The sequence below is a fragment of the Pieris napi genome, chromosome 12 (assembly GCF_905475465.1).
Source record: "Pieris napi chromosome 12, ilPieNapi1.2, whole genome shotgun sequence".
In the NCBI taxonomy this organism is placed as follows: Eukaryota; Metazoa; Arthropoda; class Insecta; order Lepidoptera; family Pieridae; genus Pieris; species Pieris napi.
The window spans coordinates 4,170,409-4,194,279 of NC_062245.1; the positions used below are offsets into that span (position 1 = coordinate 4,170,409).

A 23,871-nucleotide genomic window follows, 5' to 3' on the forward strand; every position below is an offset into this window, starting at 1 on the left:
TATTGTTATTTTATATGTAACAAATATAAATAAACAAAAAAAACCAGATGCCGTACATTTTACTCCAGATTATTCTTTACAGCTGATAAAAACTTCGACGACGTTTGAGGTGTCCCTTAAGGTCATTAATAACTGTACATATCTGAGTATACTACCATAAGGCTGTAAAGTATATTTACAGCCTTATCGTACCAGCAGAGAGAGGTAAAAGAAAAATATTTTTAACAAAAATTAAAATATAATACAGGGCAGGGCGTCCCAAAGTTATAGGACATGAAGGAAAAGTACCTTTAATATCGTAGATAGGGTATTTTACTGAAAGAAGACTTTGTTATTTTTAAAAGTTAGTAATTCTGCATTCAAACATTTTTTAAAAACTACTTGCCTCATCTGGAAATCGAACCGGCTTAAATTAAAAAAAAAACACCCCTACTTTTATGATGCCAATCGAAAGAATGGCCAAAACCTAATAACTTTTCTAAAGTAACAGACTCGTAGGGGATTTTTTTAGGCCGAATACGATAGAATATAGATAATGTTTTTAATTTGATTAAAAAGATATATTCACGCTGTTACTTTCTTTTAAAATACTATGTTACTTAAGAAGAGTTATTAGTTTTTGGCCATTCTTTCGATTGGCATCATAAAAGTAGGGGTGTTTTTTTTTACATTTAAGTCGGTTCGATTCCCAGACGAGGCAAGTAATTTTTAAAAAATCTTTGAATGCAGAATTAAATCTTTTATTGAAGATTGTCTAAAGTATTAATAACCTGTGTTATTGCCGTACAGATAAAAGTCACCGGAAAATGACTCTTTTCTGAGGAAAGTATTTTACCCCATACACCTATGTGTTCCACAAAAAATGTACGGCATGCTGGAAAATGTTATCTATTTGTGAAGTACTCTCAAGATCATTTAATTTTATGTTGTTTCATATCATCATCACCTATATGCTAATCAGACATATGTTGCGACCCTTGGCTTTCGACCGCTCCGCTGGGAATATGTACGGCGTTTACGAGTAAAGTATCTGTATATGTGTCCAAAAGGAATCACACAAATGCCGTACAGTAATAAATGACCTATATTGCTTCTGCAACTGTCGTCGAATTAAAAATTTGCACCGACTTCCGGCACCATCACTTTTGTACGGCACTAGGTTTTTCGACATTTATTTTTAATCATCTATACACTTATAACAAAGCCGTACATTAATAATTAGTCGAAATTCCCCCATTGTACCTGAGAAAGTCCATTCACTCACGTACTCACATGTACCGCTCAGAAATGACGGCATAGTGCTCAGAGCTATTTTCAGATATAGTAACAGCCTTCTAAGCGTAATTCAGGTTGGGTCATTTCACAGGTATTTTTTGTTCATGGGCTTGTGGTCTAATAGATAAAATCTTCTAGGTCTAGATATTACAAGTCATTATCGTAGCATTTAGGATTATCCAGACACTCGAATTTCTGTTTTATCCAAATATAGATAAAACGATAAGAGATCGTTAATAAACGAACCATACAACGTAGTTAGGGTATTACGATATAAAGTAAATGAACATACAACCAAATATATTTCAAATAAATTAAACAAAACATTAAAACATCTACAACGATGAAGACGCTGATACTATATATCTGAAACAACAGAGAGAGAATGAGTAATTCAAAGTAGACATTAATGTCGCCTATTACTCCTATTATTAAATTTTTGTTTTACACTTAATAATTTTAAAAGTTTTTTCAGTGAAGAAGGTAAAATACATAATATAGGCACGATACGATTCTAGACAACAATTTGTTCTTTAACTGAAAAAAAAAAAACAAAAAAAAAGTTGCGGGCTATAATTTCTATAGATCAGCACTGGTAATCTGTAACTTTCAATAGCGATAGCATTTGCGTTCCCAATTTCGATGTTGAGTTTTTGTATATTGAGATAATCTAATATATAAAATTCTCGTGTCGCGGTGTTTGTGGTTAAACTCCTCCGAAACGGCTCGACCGATTCTCATGAAATTTTGTGTGCATATTGGGTATGTCTGAGAATCGGACAACATCTATTTTCATCCCCCTAAATGTTAAGGGTAGTCCAGTCCACCCCTAAATATTTTTTTTTTAGATATTTTTTCTGTTTTTATTTTTTTATGATACAGAATTAAAAAATACATACAACCCCTAACTTTCACCCCTCTACGATCAACCCCTATTTTTTTATTATAAATGATATACATGGCAAAACGACGTTTGCCCGGTCAGCTTGTTGCATAATATGTATAAAAACGTCGGGATCTGTATCGTTATCATTATTGGAAGTACAAACTAGCATAGGCAAGAAACTCGTTATGAGATTGCTTTAGCAATAATTAGATATAATATTTATATTATAAACACATTAGATCAATATGTTTTACCGGGATGTTCTTTCATTCGTTTAGGTAGAGCAGGTTCCTCGAGAACGTGGAGTTTCATCAGATTGTGTCCTCCCTAACCCTTTATTTCCCTGAAAATTATATATACTTACATAACGGCCAAAATACAATTTTATTGTTCTATTCTATTCTAATATAATATTAATAAAATATAATATTTTGTTATAAATTATGAATAAGCTGATAAAATAAATTTACACGTTGAAATGATAACCACCAATGTGATATGTTAAAACCACGATCGCTAAGTATATTAATATTTACAACTTAATGTTTTCTTTAGCTAAAACTTAAATGACACCTTTTTCACCACAGCCCTGCGATTCTGTAACTCACTCTGAAAAGGTGGGAGCTTCTAGTTTATTGTTTATCAGAATGCCAAATCATAAAATGACTGCTTCACGACTGATTTGAGAGCGACCGCCGATGCAAAAACCGCTGTGTGAGTTCGAAAAGTGAGTTACAGAATCGCAAGGCTGCTTCGCACACTCATACACGCTCGTCCATTCATAACCGAGTTTTGACTCTTGATTTGTGAACTGGCAGTAAATGTAAAACTAGAAGCATTTTATATGTATTTCTTTTTTGTGTATAAGTATACATTGTGTTACCGATATGAAAAAAAAATGTTATGATAAATTTTCCAAATCTATGAAAAGCTACATTGTTATAAAAGGCGTACCTTTGGCCGAGCTGACTCATCAAGTCGTTTCATTTTTCGACCTGAAAAATAATAATTTTATAAAAACTTCTTGATCTGATATCATATTTTAAAGAACGGATCTAGCATCCGCGTCAGACGGGTCACTAAAGTCAAAGTTGTATGAATATAACCATATCTTGGATACGACGCGACCCTCACGTATGTGTGATTATAATGTTGTTGTATTTTTTTATGCAGAATCTGTAAATATCCTCTGAATAAACAATCAACTTTGGGACCGTTACCAAGTATTACGTAAGCAGATTAACACTAAGCAAAGCTATCAAAGTAGAAGTTGTAGGAAGCCTCGAAAATTCATTTCGTTTTCAGGCATAGACAAAGTGTGGGTAATATGTGTAAATAAATAATAGTTAAAAAAACTAAAAAAACACGCTTTTAAAGCACATCAAACTCGGCGCTCTGTGCCATATTTTTCGTCTATCGAGCAACCCACGCTTTTTCACAATAATACCAGTATTTTTTGTTCATAACCATTTTCAGCCTAAATGAGGAATTATTTTTCACTTTTTAGTTTGATGTGCTTTAAAAGCGTGTTTTTCAGTTTTTTTTAACTATTATTTATTTTTTATTTCTTAGTTAATTTTTTTTTATTTTTTTTCGGATTATTGCATTGTCATCGATCTTTGACAGGTGCGCAAAGTTTGAATTAAATCTGTCCGTTAAAAGTGGGTCAAAATCTAGTCCGAAGGAGTCAGTTACATACATACATACATACAGGTGAAGCTAATATAGAGCGTGTAAAAAAGTAAATACTTACTGTTGACGTAATCACAAAAAAAGAAAATCAAAGGCCCCCCCTCCCCCCTATAGTGGTTACGTAATACTCAAACGGCCCCTTTGTTATTAAAAATATGTCATGAAATGAGACACGGTTAAGACCTAGATGATCTCTGTGATTGTGTGATTGTGTTTTCTTGACAATAATACCATAACTCATTAATTGATACGGTGCTGAAATAATGTTTTTTGTTACTGGCTTACTTTTAGGCATGCTGTTTCGTTTCGCAATATATTTTTCAACTTCCTTTCCCTGAAAGAACAAAGAACATTTGTACCGACTTCAGTCTTCAGTTAGAGAAAACAATTGTATAGTTTCAAACCGCTGACAATGGTTATTTATCATAATAATACACTTTTATATTTTATTTTTAGGTCTCAAAATCTTCTGTTTAATACATCTCCATCAAACATCTAGTAAACCGCTGCAGTGGTTAAGAAGTTAATATTAATTTTATGTACTTGATTACATATAATATTATATGCATTAGTTACTAATGTTAAACAACTACAATTCAAAATACCTTTGTGTTGAGAGCCACGAAGACATGAGGTGTAAACAGCTTCGACGAGAACAATTCATTGTAATATTTCTGGGACTGAAATAAACTGAAATTTACACTTCGTCATTCATAAAACAGAAATACTATTAATATGAATGAACATACCTCCAAAAGATATCTAGACGGTGACAATATATCACAGGTGTCTGAAAATATAAAATAGGATTAGATTACTTAAAAGTCAAGTATTCTAATTCATAGGAAAACGTCCTTTTTGATAAACGCGCTTTAAGTCTGCAAAAGTTGTAGAATGTTCATTCCTTTTTTGACGCCCAAAAGGTAGTCATCGCAGCCCATCTAATGCGTTGCTAGCCTTTGAGAGAGATGTATACTTTTTCTTTAAACAATTGGAGGTCATATCTCCCAGGCAAGACCCCCACCGGAACTCGATTCCACAGTTCGCAAAATAAAAGTCTGGTGAAGCGAACCGTGGAAGATCAAGGTGATGCGGAATTACACTTTTAAAGAATGTATCAAAGGTTTAACTATTTAAAATTCAGAATTTCAGAAACCAAATGAACATTTTTCGATATACATTACGATCGACTTGAGAATTTTGAACTTTTTACCGCGATGTCTTACCATTAGGTATAATTTGTGCGCGACTCAGGAACTTGACAAACCGCCGATCAGTTGTAACGCCTTTATTCTTCTTCCTATGTTTATAGTCACCAGCCTCTTCTCTTTTCTTTTTCATAGGCTTCCGTTCATTCAAGGGGCTCCACCAGTCTTCTGTCAGAGTGCTGACGTCACAGAGTCTAGTTTTGTCTGTACTTGTGCCTTGGTTGGTCTTAGTTGTGACGTTAACTTTGATTTTCTTAACGTGTCTGATGGTAGTCTTCCTTGGTTTTTCTTCGATATAGTCAACTTCTAAGCGGCTGCAGATTGTTGTGTCAGTTCTTGTTTCGTCACTAAACACAGAACTTAAGCTTCTACAAAGACATATTGTGTCAGAGTAGGTATCTTCATTGGTATTTGAATTTAGATCCGTAAATCCTGCAATATAATATCATAGATGCAGACCCAAAAGCATACTTGAGGATTCATACCTGTACTGTAACTTTGAAATTTATATATGTATATAGATTGAATAAAATATCGATAATCCTCTAATGTTCTAATGGGTAACTAAATTGTTTATTTATATCAAGAAAAAATTAAATACAGACTAGCTGTGATATTTGATCGGAATAAATATTTTATCGAGTTGCAACCTGATTTGGATTTCAACGTAGAGTTGCAAGCTTTGTTGTCCCCAATGTATCTGTACTGTGTCGCACACGAACATTTGCCTTTAGTCGTTGTACAACCTACTGGAACAAATATTTCGTCTAGTACTGTAAAATTTCCGTCGATTTCCATTGGTGTTCGATAAGTAGGTAACTTACCTTCTAATATCTTGTTTAACCAAATCTGGAGCCCCCAGTCATATCATCATTTGACCCACCTCACATAGTTTATAGTGCAAAGAGCATCAAACAAATCTTAAGATTTTCATCATCACATAATATATGTTTTATAATTTTTACCTGGTTTTTTCGAAGCAGATTTTAATCTCACTGGAGATGTGGTTGGCTGGCTTTTCCATCGCATTTGGGTACCACGGTCTTGGACTAACGTATTGTCAACACATTGACATGAACTAAAGGGGGACATTAAGCTATTACTACACATATCATAACAAACGTCAGAAAATATAAAATTATCTGATTATTCACCGGTAGAGGTGCTGCTGATAGTTCTGTAAGGTATTGGCGTCAAACAAAATAGGCATAGGTTTAGATTTGTCTCAAGATACTAGATAAGAGGTTTTTCTGGACGTGGATGGCATCGATAACTAATGGCATTTATATTTGCACTCGTAATCCTATTGCGTAGTTTTCAATTCGCAGGTGGGGTTATCAAAGTTTTAATAGTCTAAGTATTGGCAGCGCTATCACACGAGCTCGAGCGTATTCAATTAGATATATTTAATGTAAAGTAGATAACTATTGTTTTTAGTAAACCGCAAAATAGCTCATCAACTGAAACGCAACTTATCAAAATACATCTCACCGCGTTTGTAGAATTGGCAGCACCGTTGTACCCTTTTCTGCAGTTCCTAAAAACATACAAATGATAGCGTCTATCATTATAATATTAATATAAAAAAAATCGGTGGCGCTACAACCTGTTTAGGGCTGGAACTCAGATTTCTGAAACTGATTCATGGTCATTTTTTAATCTAATAGGCAAGTAGGTGATCAGACTCCAGTTCCTGACACACGCCGCCGTCTTTTTAGGTCTAAGACATGTCGGTTTCCTCACGATGTTTTCCTTCACCGTTCGAGCGAATGCGCACATAGAAAGAAAGTCCATTGGTGCACAGCTGGGAATCGAACCTACGACCTCTGGGATGAGAGTCGCACGCTGTAGCCTCAAGACCAACACTGCTCAATATTATTAATATATCCAATATTAATTATAATGGTGCAAAAATGTATATCATAAAAAACTAAAATTAACGTATTTTTAACTAATTAGCACTGTTTTACAATTACTTAGTTCAAAAGTTGTTAAAAGACATTTTTTCCCAAAGAATTAGAAATCGACCCACCTTCTTTATTAACCTTTTTATTTTTTGTTTGATTTTTGTTTTTCTTTAAATCTGTGAGTTGCGCTATGTGAGTGTAAATATCTTTCATTAATGGAGCCGGATTTTTTATTCTGAAACAAAAAATATCTAGCTGACTAGATAATACTAAAGAATATGTAATCTTCTATTATCGAAGTAAACTTGTGTCGCTCTCAAAATAAAGCCCCAATAATGCTATTTTGGTTCATGGTACGTCTGAATAAGACCGTAAAGTTCTGCTCAAGTAAGCGTTTCTTATAGGACGCAGATACTTTTGTTAGCATTAGGACAATAACATTCCCTATTTTCAAGATGCCAAATCGAGGAACATTACTATTTGAAACAAATAAAGAATATTTTTAATAATTGCTAGGTTGATTGATTACTATATAACATAAAAAGTGCGTACCTCAAATGTAAGAAGTGATCTGATAAAATTCTGTGGAAAGAAATAAACTATTAGAATAATTTAATATGTGAGAAATTACGAAAATATTTCCTATTGGTTTTATCCTATATACCGGAATGCGTTCTCGTCATTGACAAAATACAAATCGAAGATACAAAATACCTCTGTTCAAACTTTAAATATGGTAAAAAAACTTAATGTACTACTACTACTAACAATTTCAAGTCCTTAATTGTGAGGCATTTGGTAGTTTTTTCTTTCTGAGCCATATTCCTATGTGATGTGCCCGTGGTATCAGAGTTAGATTGCTAGCAAAAATATCAATTAAATATTTGGAAATTTTAAGAAAACATATATCAAATTTAAGAACAATGTACCTTGTAATCGCCACATTTCTCACTGGAAAGGCTGAAAAAATGTTTATATTAATGTTTATTAATTACTCGTTAAGGTACAATCTTACCAGAGCTGTAGTTGGTACGCTCTTTTCTTGAAAGGCCCTAAGTCGAATTGGTTCGGAAATAGGTACTTAATAACGGCAAAATCTGCCTTAAAAACGCTCAAAACGAGACTAGAAAGAAGGATTTGTTCTAGACCCCCTTATAAATTCCTTGCCAGGTAGTACATGGTGCCCAATTCTGCCTCAATGTAATGGGTAGCATGTTCGATTGTATACCCCGGGGTCACGGGAACAAATTCCGAATGGAGCCGTATAATTAAAATGCCCTATTTTTGAGATTTTCTAAAAAAAATAAATACAAGTCGGCCTGAAAAATATTTATTATTACCATTCCCCAATAGTATTGAATTCGTTTCCGATAGAGCGGAAGAAATCCAGTCTCTTGGGACTGTTAGTTTGTGCTTCCAGCTTAGATTCTGGTTTGGCTAATTCTGTAATGTAATTGTACTGTAATAATATACAAAGTTATTTATACGATTCGATTGAAATGATCTAATTTTTACTTAAATACAGATGGAATTTTTTTGATAAAGTTGATTTTTCAATTTGCGATCTTTGAGAGATTTTAGTAAATGACTATCCCAACAAGCTATTGGACCATGGTAGCCTTGTCTTCTTTTGTTTAAATGCGGGAAATTTATTGAACGGTCTACTGCAAAGTTACGCTAGACGTTCATAGACTGCGTAGTATAAGTATATTATTCGACGTAAAATAAATACGGTATAATATGCTAAATGGAAAATAACAAAAACAGAATAACCTATATAACGATATCTTACTATGTTCATCGTCGTAATCGTGAACTTCAATCAAGTCACTCCCTCTCCAGACGGAACTCGAAGTTTCTTCCTCCCTTTGAATATTTTGGACTTTGCAACAGAATTTTTTGCCTCGACAGAACTTTAGAATTTTCACTGAAAATATTGTCATTAAATATGATCAGTGTGGTATATATACAGGTTCCCTGAGAGATGCGACCTCCAAATGTTCAAAGTAAGAGTGTACTTCTCCCTCAAAAGCCGGCAACGCACCCACTAAAAATGGATATCCATGAGCTGCGACAACTGCCCTTTTTGTGCGTGCCGTAGGCTCGTTTGCCCCCCTATTCTATAAAAAAAATGCTTAAAAAAGCGTGTCACGGCCAAACTACGACTATTACCTATTTACCGCTCTGAAAAAACAAAGAAATCCTGAACAAGAAAAATATACAGCCTTAGCTCGTACATTCTTAGTTCCTCTTGATATATATAACAAGGTTGGTTTAGCACCAAACATAGTGACATAACGCAACATAGTACAAACTTTGTTTACTGCTTAATGCACACATGTAAAAATTATACTTACTTTTATTTGACTTGGGACTTGATTCGACTTTGCCCTGTTTTGCTTGACAATTTTTGTATTTACAAAATTTAGGTTTTATTTTGGGTTCTGTTGAAATTTTTATCAGTCCCTGCTTAGAGGCTTTAGGAGTGTCTTGGGGCTTACTGACTTGACAAATACAATCACCATGGGGGCAACAACACCTCTTTGGTTGTATGTGTATCGTATCCTTTATTACCTTAAAAACTTTAAAATTGTAGAAAAAACATAGGACAAAACAAATACATACACTACTGAACTTACTTTCAATAACTCTGTTTCTCTAGTCTTATTTGTCGCTGCATAGAGCCGACATCTCGCCAGCTGGTTCAACGCACAGTCCTTTTTTATTCTATCCTTTAAGGAGTCCTTTCGAAGAATCCCCTTCACCCAACTCTGATCCTGTAAATAAGCTGATATCCTATAATCTCTGGAACTTTTATTTTGTTGCTTTAATTCTTCATTAATTTTCTTTTTGCGTTTCTTAAAGTTTTGAGCTTCCTGTTTGGCCAAACGATCTCGTTGAATACCTTCATTAACTTCATCATTTTGATAACGGTTCAGTTTTAAGCAAGTTGCAAAAGCTATGCAAATTGTTTTAGCGTAGAGGGATCGCTTTTTGTTTTCAATCTGAGATATAATTTTTCCATCTTTAATCTTTTTATTATTTTTGTTTTGCTCTTCAGGCTTATTTTCACGAGTGTTCTTCTCAGAATCTTTTATAGAAACATTTCCTAGTTCAAGATTTTTCGGACATAATTTATTAAACTCGTTAGCTGCCTGAAATTTTTTCTGACGATTTAAAAAAAAAGCTTTTTTACGGATTTGTTTTTCCCTTGTAATATTTGATTTTGAAGTTAAGCAAATGCACAAATGCCCGGACTTAAAGCAATACTTCCAAATTATTGCATAAACTCTCGGCATAAGTTTTGTTTTCGACTTCCAAGATATTCTTCGTATAATGTAATACTTTCTTCTCGGCTTCAAAAATCTACTATTTATAAATTTTCTGAATACTAGAGATATATTTTTAAAATTGTGTAAGCTTTTAGTGTTTCTTTGCCGAATTCTTTTGTGGCTGCTTAATTTTTGTGAACAATTTTGTTGAGCATTCCTTGAATAATTATTAGACATCATGTATGTATTAAATGTCTGTGATTTGTGGTTATTTATGTCTTTCATATGAGGCAATAGAGGAGTTTTTTCTGAATTACCTTCGATTTTTGTATTGTAAACGCGTCTATTATCTTTGTATTTTCGGTCGTAATTTTTATAATCTCGATTATACTTTTTTGCCAATTGTATTTGGATATATCCCTTGCTGGAGTCTTCTTTACATTCATTTGTATCATTATCTCCATCACTTTCATCGTCTGAACCTCTGAAAATAATACAAGCTTTATATTGTGTACCTTGAACAAATATTTATGTGACTAATTTCACAATTCTTCCTTAAATATTTTAAACTAAGGCATAGTTTAAAATATTTAACTGTCATCTTTCCGTATACATATGTACGGAAAGATATTAAGATTCAATTCAATCAATGGCTATCTGTCACTCAGGTCTCCTGTTACAGAGACCAGTCTCTCACATACACTTCCTAATGTTATCATCTTAGTTTAATCATAATAACCTTGTATGTATATGTGAGAGAAGAAAATAAAGATTATTATTATTATTTTACTTCTCTAAGCTGATATCACTATAATCTCCGTAGTCTGCAGGTGACAAACAAATAGTGCAGAGCTGACCAATGTCTGCGAAACAACTCCTGCAGAACACACCTGGACAACTTTCGCTTTCGCATCTGGGGATTGGCAAAAGTAGGATTACATTTTGCATTCTTTAATAAGCTTCGAAAAATAAACATTAACTGACATTATTTCTTTGTCTGTCATATATTTAGGTAGTATTTGATAAGCTAAACCAAGAACTTACCTCGTCAAGTGAGTGTCAATATCCTTATGTTTTTCCATAGTTTCACAGAGAAGGCAGTGTGGTGGTTTCGGTAGCGTCCCAAACACATATCGCAGAAAATAGAATCTGTAATCGAAATACTTTTATTTTGATGTTCTTTATATTCAGTTGTTAAACAATATGTACAAAGCATAAAATATTAGTAAACCTTATTGAAAAAATACTAACGATAAATGTGAATCCAGCCAATGCCGAAAAGTGAGATGTTCTTCGCTATGATATTTGTACTCGCGATGAAGCTTTCGTCTCGCCAGCTTCATGAAGCTGCCTATTAAATGATGAAAACATGAAAATTTTGTATATAATTTTAATTCTGAGGCTAGTCAAGTGGGTATTGTGAGGATACTCGAGGATACTCAACGCATTCTATACTAATAGGACGCCAAAAAGCATCCTAGGCGCAAATGCAACGTAATAAATTAGACATTCTACTATTTAATTTCTTGGACATAGTCTTTTCTAATTTATAATAATATAGAAGAACTAAATTAAAAAAAAATGCCAATAAAGTTGTGAGTCATAGTCAAAATTATAATATTGGTGACAGCCAAATGAATTTTGAAGTGTGTTTAGAAATCCTAAAATCGATATATTATCGATCTTCGGAGCCCAGAAATATTCTCTGGCTTTACAAATTTAATATTATATTATAAACATCAAAATACACAATTTCAACCTAATGATTCGCTCGCTACCTCTTGTCCTCAAGATGTGATTGTAAAGCCAGGAGGCCCTCGCCTTAGCACGCTCTGGTCTATGATGACCCATAATCACGTGTCGCAGACGGAGACCATATGGCTCAAATAACGCTAGCAGCCATAATATCACTATGATGACACCTGAAGTATAAAAGGTCTATTCCATTAAAAATAAGTTAATTTATTCTTACTTCAAAATATAATATAGGATGAAATATAAAGTGACATATAAAATAGACAAATCTATTTCATCAACAGTTTAAAAACTTTTTTGTACGAGTATAAGCCGGTACTATGTACCCAACAATTGCAGCGATACCGACTTCAGTGACACGTACAACGTGTTCAACTGTTTTTTGGGATTCACTAACTTCCTTATGTCGCCTTCTAACGCCCTTGACTCGACAAAGTATTATTTTATAGCTAACTAGCTGGCCTGGCGAACATCGTACCGCCTAACAATCGATTCTTTTTTTTTAAAATACTTATTTTAATTAAATACTGCTATTCGGGACACCGGTCTAGCTAGTAAGATATAAAAAGAAAGTTGATAATACAACAAATACAATATTATGTCAAAAAATAAAAATTTACCTTCCCGGAACCCCTCCACTAGCACTTGAACTTTATGATATGGTATTAAAGTTCAAATTGCTTTTAAATATTATTACGAATATTTTGTATGGGAATATAGAAAAGTGTTGTTTTTAGACTTTTTCACTCAATTTTTTTAAATTTTTCTCTCCGTAAGAACCATCCTCGTACTTCAAGGAATATTATAAAAAAAGAATCAGACAAATCGGTCAAGCCGTTTTCACGTTATGTCGTGACAACGGAAAACGGGTTTCATTTTTATATATATAGATAATATAGATTAAGAATTTAACATATTTTATTTTATTGATAATCACAATGCAAAAATAATTACTGTACAACAAACGCATCTTACCAATTTGCGAGTATCGTTTGAAGTCGGGTGGTCGTGGGTCTGGAAGGCATGAAGCAGGAGATGATGGGGATCGTAGTGGTAAAGTCAGTGTGCTGAATATAGATCTCAATATATCTGATCCAAAACCTAATCCTGTTAAAGATACTCCAACATCCGAGGGACCGGCTATAACGGAAAAGCAAATTTAAATACGTACTCTAGATTTTTGAATACAGATAAAATTTTACTCAACTCTTTTATTATTACAGAGTATTTTGCTCGGTATTAAATTAAGAAACCTTTTTTCCTATTAAAAGTATATACAGAGATAGATTATCATTTAAGATAACGTACTTACAAAATACGTACGTTTGGCCATGTAGTACGTCAGAATGAGAAGCGGCTTACTAGTAGGATATCCATGGATGGTGGATAGGTTGGGTAGGCCAAATCCAGGTACTAGAGAAGGGACCAGTTAAAAGTTCCCATAACGGACGAGGATGCATGGCGATTGCGATGAATATAGATGAAGCGAGAGAGGTATAAAATAGATACGCTGAATAAAATTTAGACTGTGTTTTAATTAAATTGTTTTCATACGTGACAACACAGCTTCCAGTCTGCCATGATGCCGTATAGTGGTGAGGACCCAAAACAGGCTGTAGTCAGCGATCATATGAATCATCAGTTTGAATGTGGTGATCACCATGAAAACTGCTGAACGAGTCATGAATACTTTCTCCGAGGCTATCAAACGAAAAGATGTGGTCTGAAAGGATTTATTTATAATTTGTTTATGATAAAATTATTTATATAAGTACCTACTACAGGTCAGGAATCTGATGACTCTAGTTATATAACAAACTAGCTGGCCTGGCGAACATCGTACCGCCTAACAGTCGATTCTTTATTTTTTTTTAATACTTATTCTGCTACTCGTACATTATGTCAAAAAATAAAAATTTACCTTCCCAGAACCCCTCCACTAACATTTGAACTTTATGATATGGTATTATAGTTCAAATTGCCTAAAAATAATCGAATATTTTGTATGGGAATATAGAAAAGTGTTGTTTTTAGACTTTTTCACTATTTTTTTTAAATTTTTCTCCCCGTAAGAACAATCCTCGTACTTCAAGGAATATAATAAAAAAAGAATCAGACAAATCGGTCAAGCCGTTTTCATGTTATGTCGTGACAACGGAAAACGGGTTTCATTTTTATATAATAATATAGATATAGATAAAGTAAGTGACATAATCTAAAAGCACGCTTTAATAGTAGCGTCTCTTAGATTCCATGTTCTTTATGACCAACCAACCAAAAAACTATCCTACATAACACAATTTTATAATTTAACTACTGTTGCACGAGAAGAATACTTTCGGTTCGAGCATAGGACAGATTTAGAATTTGTTGCTTAAGATTTTCAGTGAATGTACAAAGTTTTGAATGGAAATGCTATTTTTGAGAAAGTAGTTAAAGATGATTTTTTTTTTAAATGCTATGTGATATTTTGTTTCAAAACTTTTAGAAGTGGCGTCGTTGGTGATTTTGGTAAAGAACAAAGATTTCTTTTAATATGGGCAAATGAATTACAAAATCATCAAGAAAGTGTTATTAATTAAGCCTTCATACCGGAATATATTTAGTTTTTTCCCTTCTGTTAAGTGGCAAAATCGTGTCTCTTCCCTCCTGAAACCTCTTTAGATCTATCTCGTACAGTTCCTTCGTTACATATCGGTTGTCAAATCTTGATCTAGTTTCGTACATGTGCTGGTAGTATTTTGCCCTAAGAAGAATAAAGGCATTTGAATTTGATAATTATCTTATAAAGATCAATGACACTAAGAACTCCGGTACAAGTGCCGATGGAAGTTCACATCACAACAAACATACTACAAACGATATACTCAGAGAGAGAGAGAGAAAGAGATTTGAAACGAACAGCTAGCATCAATTATTTATGGAATATATAATATATACAAAAAGGTTCAAACAATAAAAAAGGAAAAAAATAAAAATGCCAAAAACATTTAACTATGTAATATTTCGGCTGTGTTGTGAGATGGTGTGACAGTGAGGGTATGTACGTGAGTTATCAGAGAAAAAATCTGAAATACCTGAATATAATCAGCAGTAAGAAGAGACTTGTGACGCAGGAGCTCCAAGAGAGCCAAGTGATCAAGGGATCCGCTTTATTTCTTATCTCAGTGACAATACCCGCAGCTACTTGACTTGCGGAGCGACTTTCGTTGCTGACTGTATATCTGTGATGAACCTCAATGTGCACGTAGAACATTGTTTTCATACGATTTGTAAAATCGTGTAGTTCTGGAAAATATAATTTTATATCCATGGAATTAATACCGAAAACGAGTACTATTTGTATTGCAAAAGCAATCCAATAACTACTAGTTGAGCGACTAGAAATGTACATTGCGGTTTTTTCCAAACATCAAATAACAAGAAAATCATCAATGGAGTTAGATATTTGTATCTCTTTAGTTAGAAAGTGACCTATCCGGATTTAATAGACGAACTTTTACTTATGTGACATTATTTTGTGTCACATACTATCAGTGTCTATGACCGCATTGTGAATTCCACATTACAAATTGTTTAAAATTATCTCATAATATTTTTTTATCATTAAGTGATCATAAATTTGTTGATCTTTTTTCAGTTTTTTTCACATGTCCGTTTATAAAAGAATAGTTTAGTAAGTTAAGATTCATTAAACAAACAAAAGACAAACACTTAAATCGATTTCCAATCCACATTCACCACATTACATATAATTAATGTTTTTAGTACTCACTCCTTTTAATTGTAGCTGCAAAAGATCCTTTTGCAAACTCGTCCAAAGTACAAATTTTCTGGTAAGATTTTACAGCCAAACAAGCAGCTTCCACCTTTGTTACATTACACAGCCAGAAGAGCTTCGGTCCAAGTACTGATTTGCAATCAGATAGTCCTTTATTGAGGATATTCATACAATGCTCGTACGGAGTGCCAAGTTTATGATTGCAGGAGTTCACTACTGAAGATAACCAGTAGTATGAAGATTGTATGACGTCAGCTGTAATTTAATTAAAATACCTTTATTTAATGGAACACACAGCACCTTTGAGCTGTGTTAGCCTAGAGGCTTTCGCGTTCGACTCTCATCCCTAAGGTCGAAGGTTCGAACCCCGACTATGCACTAATGGACTTTCTATGTGCGCATTTAACACTCGCTCATACGTTGAAGTAAATATCACTAGGGAATCGACATGTATATCGGAAACACATGGCTATTAGATTTTTTTTTATCGCGAAACACATACAAAGACCTAAAAGTTTAGTTTTTTAGCGTCACTGTTTTTTCGTCTATTTAATGAAACAAAATAGGGTAATAAAACTTGCACATTGCGTTATCTTGCTTAAGAAACAAAGGCGTTTTAAATAGCATAGTTTGGTTTATGCGTTCAACAAAATATATTCAAAACGGTTACCAAATAAACAAAGTAACATATTTAGTATAAATTTGTAAGAAATGTACATCCCGGAAGGGAACGGTCTTTAAAACCCTTGGTATATAGATATATAGCTTTACCTAAAAGGTTAGCTTAATTTATATTATTATTGTTTATATTATTATTACTAATAGGGAAATTAAACAAATATTTGTGTATGTTTTCGCATCATCTAAATTCTAAAACATACATAATCTTCTATAACGTAAATATAATATATATATATGCACGAATTTGATACATTATTTAACTAGACGCTTCAAGTGCATTACAGCTTCCGTGGTCAGCCAGAGACTTTACAGGTATTTAGAAGTGTATCATAATATTCAAAATACTAACTAAAGCTTTCAGTTAATTTATTATTATTAGCTTTAAGCTTGACATAAAATAATAAAGCTTTATTGCTTACACGAATCGTTTATATGCAACACTGTTACAACGATCAATAAAAAATTAGGTCACTTTAATAATTCATAATCATAAACGAGTAGTAAATACATATTTTTTAACGCCCAGTCTGTATCTAAAATACCAGTCGTTATTAGTACGAATCGTATTTGTCTAAGAATAAATGGTTACTACTTTTTAAAAATGGAATTATACTACTTTTGCAAAAAAAAAATCTATTAATGATTATTTGATTGAAACATAATTAATATCAATTTGATAATGTAATAATATGATTGATTATGTAATATGTAACTACTATGTAAAATTCTACCTTTTACTTATTATAGAAAATCTATGTTTATTTATTTATTTCGTAATCCTACAGCTAACATAAATTATATATAATAACAAACAGTTACACTGAAAATATAGCCAGAGATGGAATACATAATACATTTTACTACAAAAAGGTTCAAAAATTTACAAAATCAAAAAAAAAAAAAACATTAATATAGAAAAAAGAAATGTGTTGTGAAAATTAGGCATTAAAAATCTATTTCCATGTTTAGTTTTGTTAGTAACAAAAGTAGCTGAAAAAAATATTACATTTGGGTCATGGTTCAAATACAAAAATTGTTCTAAGCCAAATAAAATACATTATGAATTTGCTACGAAGAAGTAATCAAGCGTTCAATTCTAACAGCACAACCCCATAGTTGACCTACTTGCTTGTCGCTTGTAAAATTGCAAAGTTTTGCATGGCTTTACAATATTATTCAAGTAATAACAGAGATTTAAATCATAGATCTGCCTTTTCTTGTACTTTGAGTGCATAACAATATGTTCTCCCTTGTATTTTAATTTTTTACCAACTTCAAATGTGATATTATTGGATTTGAGAAATATTTAAGTATGTTTATAACTTTTTTTTTGCCTTCATACATCTTGATACTACGTGTTTGCGTGTTGTTCCCACAATAATCTAAGTGCAAGGTCCTATTTCACTGCGCATTGCTGATAAAGATAAAATGTTCACTTTCCTTTGTTTTTTCTTCATATTTTTTTATTAAATACAACAAGGGCATGCAGGGGCAATGCAGGTGCTTACTGACATTTTGTAAAAAAAACTTTGGCGGTTTATAAGACTGACGGGGATTTATAGCCAGTTCTCGTCCGTTTTACGCCCTTCATTTGAGAACTGGCAGTAAATGTAAATTTAGAAGCATTAAATATTTAGGTCCGTATTCCACGTCGTAAAGTAACACTTTCGTATAGAGCACTATATTTTACGTAAAACTTACAAAAGAAAATAGAGTAATATAAAAACTAAACCTTGTAGGATAGTACTAAGAGACTTTACTATTTTGTAATTGGTTAGTAGCTCTATTATTTTAACGACTTTTTTCTTCTCCGTGCCTTCTCAACATTGAACCACCAACTGATCAAAAAGAAGGCACCTTTACCTGTTTTGATGAGTACCCCCACCTCATGTTCTTAATAAATAAATATCTAATAGTTTAAAAAAACTAAAAAACATGCTTTTAAAGCACATCAAACTAAAAAGTGAAAAATAATTCCTAATTTAGGCTGAAAATGGTAATGAACAAAAAATACTGGTATTATTGTGAAAAAGCGTGGGTTGCTCGATAGACGAAAAATATGGCACAGAGCTTCACGCCCCACGCTTTTTTTAGTTTGATGTGCTTTAAAAGCGTGTTTTTTTAGATTTTTTAAACTATAATTTATTTTTTAGTTAATTTTTTTTTACTTTTTTCATTATTTTTTTCGGATTATTGCATTGTCATCGATCTTTGACAGGTACGCAAAGTTTGAATTAAATCTGTCCGTTAAAAGTGGGTCAAAATCGAGTCCGAAGGAGTCGGTTACATACATACATACATACATACAGGTGAAGCTAATATAAAGTGTGTAAAAAGTAATTTCAAGATTACGTAACTAAAAACTTACCAATACTAACAACCATCCGTTCAATACTCATGACGATAATCTTCATTTTCTCATTGATCTGGTCGAGCTGGTCCATCATAATGTGTACACTGTCTCTTATCGCGTTAAGAGGCTGATGAACAGAGTCACTCAAATGTCTCACGTGCGATTTAACTTGCTCCTAAAAGAAATGTGTGATTTTTGTTGAGTGTATTTCAAATAGAATGCTTTTACGTCAACAAATGGTTTTGTTTCAATACACTTGTAGGTCTTGGGTCAATTTACAATAATTATAGTTCATTAATTGTTAAAGATAAAACGAATGTAGACAAAAAAGATAAGTGAAATAGAACACATGCAACGAGTTTAAAAAGCCATTACTTTCTCTTAATCTTAATATATATAAATTACGTGTCACGTTGTTTGTCCGCTATGGACTCCTAAACTACCGAACCGATATCAATCAAATTTGCACACCGTGTGCAGTTTGATCTAACTTAAAAGATAGGATAGCTTACATCTCAATTTATACCCGCAATGTTATTTAATTGCAAAATATTTGTTTATTATTTAATAGTCACAATTCTAACAGATGGCGCTGTGTTGAAAGTACTAACGTTTCACATAAGCTACTATTTTATGGCATAACCACCAATAAAGCACGGTGGTCCCCATGACTGGTGTTCTCCTACCGTTTCCCTTGAATAGTTTACTACTATGTAATATAATAAAAACCTTAGCCACAGCAACGCTTGGCCGGTCTGCTATATTTTATAAAAAGTCTTGGTAGGCGTTTCAGACATATCTCGTATAGGATAAGGACATATAATACAGGAGGATATGCTTGAATGCCTAGAAAAGGATCTATAAGCTATATATTATACATACGTCATAAAAGTATCATATTGACTGTTGACACAGTTGCACCATATAATTTTGTTTTAAAATCTTATGTAATTATCCGCAGAGACACTTCGACGCATAAAGTATATTTATTAAGTTATTTTTACACGCGAATGGCTGCATAAAATTTAATTTCGCACCAACCAGAAGTGCTGTTATTTCATACAGATTTTTGTCACACATTTAATGTTAGCATTAAATACTTTAAACCAATGCAAAGCAATTTGTGTATACATTGAAAAAATAGGTTGACGACTTTATTCCTTAGAACATGACCTATATATTTGCCACTACATGGAAGAACTAGAGCAGAACGCATTACTTCCATTCCAAGACGATGTTTATGCATTTTCTTTGACCATTAAGCAGTACGACACTTAATATTATCATACGAATTACGGAATTTTTTAACAACGTTCTAACAAAACCTAACTTTTGACTCATTAAACATATCTAATGTGAGTGCTTATTGTAACCCCGTGTATAAGTATTTTTATATACAGGCTGGTCAAAAGTCGTGGATCAAACGCAAACAGGGGATAGATGAGGTCATCAGCTGCAAAAAATTGTTTTACGGTAGGTCTCTAAGCTCAACCCCTGCAGAGTTATAATTTATTTTGCGTTTTTATAAGAACATTGACTTTTGTTACTAATTCTCATTAAAACTCGAAAAAATCTACATCTGTATCTTTTTCATAATATCCACTAGATTGGTACTGATGAGTTCTTGCGTAAGACATACTATTCATAGTTGTTTATTGAGTGTATTGAAGATAATATTAAGTTATACGATATAAATTTTTTTCAAATCAAAACGTTTTGTTTATTTCGGACCCCACTGTGAAAAAATTACTCTACCGAAAAGTGACCCTGTATTACAAGTTTTGGCGCATTTAATAGGGATTCTGTAAAGGTATTACACATGGCCATGAGTCCCTCTAATATCTTTATATCGCTGTATAAATAATAAGGTGAGTCCATCGCGTTATATTATTATCAAAATATCAGATATTTGTTGTAGCTAACAGTAAACTAATAAATAACTTAAAATTATATCGTATTATTTGTGTTGGTTAACCTTCATTTCAGAACGAGAAGGCAACTGAACCCATTAATCATACAATTGCATGTCTGATAGAATGAGAGCAGACGTTGTAAAGTTAATACGAAATAAAAAGGTAATGAATGCAAAGTAGGGACCGTGGTACATTGTAGCCATTACCTTGAATTGTCTTACATTTCGAGCATTTTAATGCAAGAAACAAATTGGGCAATCACATTATTATTTAATTAAAAACGAGCCCGCTTCCTAACGTTCCTGTTTTGTTGTTTCATTTCAAAACATTTTAGTATTCCAATTTCGTTTCAAACCATTTTGCTTGGTACATAAATGCTTATAAATAGATATACATAAATACTAGCTGACCGGGCAAACGTCATTTTGCCATGTATATCATTTATAATAAAAAAAATAGGGGTTGATCGTAGAGGGGTGAAACTTAGGGGTTGTATGTATTTTTTAATGCTGTATTATAAAAAAAGAAAAACAGAAAGAAATATCTAATAATAAAAAAAATATATTTAGGGGTGGACTACCCTTAACATGTAGGGGGATGAAAAATAGATGTTGTCCGATTCTCAGACATACCCAATATGCACACAAAATTTCATGAGAATCGGTCGAGCCGTTTCGGAGGAGTTTAACCACAAACACCGCGACACGAGAATTTTATATATTAGATATATTCTAGTATTTTAAAACTATTGAACCTGCTAAAACAGTAACAATATTGCAAATTAATCACCATATTCATAATACCTGCATTAAAAGCTCACCTGACTGCAAGCCATCGATTCCGTAAGAACCTCCGAGTTCCTGAGGGTGTTGGTAGCAGGGCCCGTCAGGATTAGGATTAAGGCGTAACAAGTTAGAGTGTACCTTCCGATGCGCGAGAACAGCTGTGGTATTAGCAGTAACACCAAACACCTGGAGAAAGTAAAATCCGTAATCATCCAGTGTGGCATACACCTTTGTTTGCTAATGAAAACTAACAAACAGACGTTTGAACTCAATTCCACCTAATCTGGTACTCTGTAACTCCCAATAGCGATAGCGACTATGATCCTCACTTCAATGTTTAGTTTATGTACCGCGACATTGAGTGAATTATTTCGAAATTACATACACTATACAAAATTCTTGGAAGTCACAATACTGGCGCTGGTATTATCGACTGTCTTGAAAGTGTCTTAGCTGCTTAAAACAGCCAATGTTCGTCGGAAGATTGAAGTGGGGAAATAAAATAACTATTTTCGCTCTTTTAATGTCCAACGACGGTTGATTAACTAATGTCTTCAAATAGTGTGTACGGTCGTTTTTTATTAGTTTATATGATAGTGTGAAGGTAGAATAGTTCCTCCGACCTTAAGGGGGGGGTCGTCAACCAGTCCCACCACAGACTGGCCGGCCCGAAAGCCACAGAGGCTAACGTCGAGAATTTGTATATATCCTTAGCGGCCGGAATAATTTCGTTAGCACGTTTCAGAGTATAAGACGTCATCGCACTGTCGTCATTTCGGCTCGGGCGGCAATCTAAATAGTTCTTCGCATAGAGACGCAAGAGAATCATGGCTTGATTCTCTTGCTCAGTAATAGAAGATTGACAATCCGACAAGGCATCTCTGAATTTGGTCAAACGGAAGAAGCTGGTATTTGGGTAACGGTTTTAACAGATTCTCGTCCCTGGTATTATACAGGTTATATATTTTGGGCTACGCGACAACTGTTAAGAAGCATCAGGCGATGTATTTAAGTGACGATTTCTATTCTCATAAACCCAAGAAATGCAAATGTTGCTTAAGTCTTTACGCATGATCAGCCAAAGCAACCCTTGCGTATTGAGATATTTTTAAAATTATTTTACGAATTCTGAGGCTTCATTCTGAGGCCATGTACATACCATGAAGTAAATGATACGCTTATTTTAGTTTCCGCTTTGCGCCTTAGTCCCTGGGGCAAAGGAAAATAAAACGAAGGTATCAGCGAGCCGTCATCATAACAAGGTGAGTACAGTCTTAATATATATATAAATTACGTGTTACGTTGTTTGTCCGCTATGGACTCCTAAACTACCGAACCGATATCAATCAAATTTGCACACCGTGTGCAGTTTGATCTAACTTAAAAGATAGGATAGCTTACATCTCAATTTATAACCGCAATATTATTTTATTGCAAAATATTTGTTTATTATTTAATAGTCACAATTCTATCAGATGGCGCTGTGTTGAAAGTACCAACGTTTCACATAAGCTACAATTTAATGGCATAACCACCAATAAAGCATGGAGGTCCCCATGACTAGTGTTCTCCTACCGTTTCCCTTGAATAGTTTACTTCTATGTAATATAACAAAAATCTTAGCCACAGCAACGCTTGGCCGGTCTGCTAATTGTTTTATAAAACACTACCATCTCTAAATTACTCAGAATAAATGCATACAAATAGAGGCAAACATCGTTATACAAACAGAATTTACCTTATTCGATTACTGAACGCCAGGCCAAGTGTTAGTAGGAGTCCAATAATAGAACTCATTATAATGGCGTGCACTAGCGGTATTGACAATTGGCACACAAAGAATATAAAGCAGAGATATGTTAACAACATCCCACCGACAAAACCGACACAATTTCTCAATAAACAGTTGGGAATCGTTTGGTCTGCGCATTTAAGTGAAATGTGACTTAGACCATATATACGACGCTTTGCTTCGTACACCTGACATCTTACACGGGATGTTTCTGGCACAGTTCTGGTGTTCGAGTGGGATGAAGTATTATGTTTTTCATTGTATTCTTGCCGGTAATTTTCTATCACTCTTGCCTTCCACATCGCAACAAAGTGTGATATTTTGTCGTTTTGGTATGAGTGCCATAATTCATAATTGACTTTTTATAATAATAAATTGCACATATTGTTTATTACACATTTTATTTTTAAATTACTACTGTCGTGCACGTTGCGATATACCTAACGAAAGTTTATGTCAATCTGTCGGAATTGATTGTGTTTTTTTGCGGTTTGTTACTGGCCAGTAACGAATAGACTACTTAATATAAATACTCTATGTTTATTGAAAATATTATCCCAATCAACATTGT

At 33.4% G+C, this 23,871-nt stretch overlaps 1 protein-coding gene across 2 annotated transcripts; it reads right to left on the minus strand.

The window, feature by feature from the left end:
* Positions 1-1,560: 1,560 nt before the first annotated feature.
* On the minus strand, positions 1,561-23,722 carry LOC125054541. 2 transcript variants are annotated; one of them, XM_047656507.1, is made up of 30 exons: positions 23,247-23,722; positions 21,544-21,694; positions 18,826-18,985; positions 15,771-16,031; positions 15,073-15,283; positions 14,588-14,741; positions 13,550-13,718; positions 12,971-13,135; positions 12,019-12,162; positions 11,492-11,591; positions 11,285-11,389; positions 11,031-11,153; positions 9,608-10,724; positions 9,326-9,542; positions 8,761-8,895; positions 8,309-8,411; positions 7,898-7,928; positions 7,737-7,828; positions 7,521-7,550; positions 7,094-7,203; positions 6,553-6,598; positions 6,027-6,139; positions 5,712-5,807; positions 5,080-5,493; positions 4,603-4,643; positions 4,459-4,533; positions 4,139-4,187; positions 3,116-3,156; positions 2,416-2,504; positions 1,561-1,641 (listed from the first exon to the last, which is right to left on the minus strand). In XM_047656507.1, the coding sequence occupies exons 1-29, from the start codon at positions 23,600-23,602 to the stop codon at positions 2,436-2,438; spliced, it is 4,878 nt and encodes a 1,625-aa protein (XP_047512463.1). In that variant the 5' UTR covers positions 23,603-23,722; the 3' UTR covers positions 1,561-1,641; positions 2,416-2,435. The 2 variants fall into 2 exon arrangements, with proteins under 2 accessions (XP_047512463.1, XP_047512462.1); XM_047656506.1 differs by having other exon boundaries at positions 5,712-5,810.
* Positions 23,723-23,871: the final 149 nt, after the last annotated feature.

Bases quoted from the DNA above. Each gene is read 5' to 3' on its own strand.
- LOC125054541 (XM_047656506.1), bottom strand. From the start codon at position 23,602: ATGTGGAAGGCAAGAGTGATAGAAAATTACCGGCAAGAATACAATGAA. The intron at 4,534-4,602 runs GTATGTTCATTC...AGTTTATTTCAG, and splicing joins CGTCTAGATATCTTTTGGAG to TCCCAGAAATATTACAATGA. The intron at 3,157-4,138 runs GTAAGCCAGTAA...ATTATTTTTCAG, and splicing joins ACGAAACAGCATGCCTAAAA to GTCGAAAAATGAAACGACTT.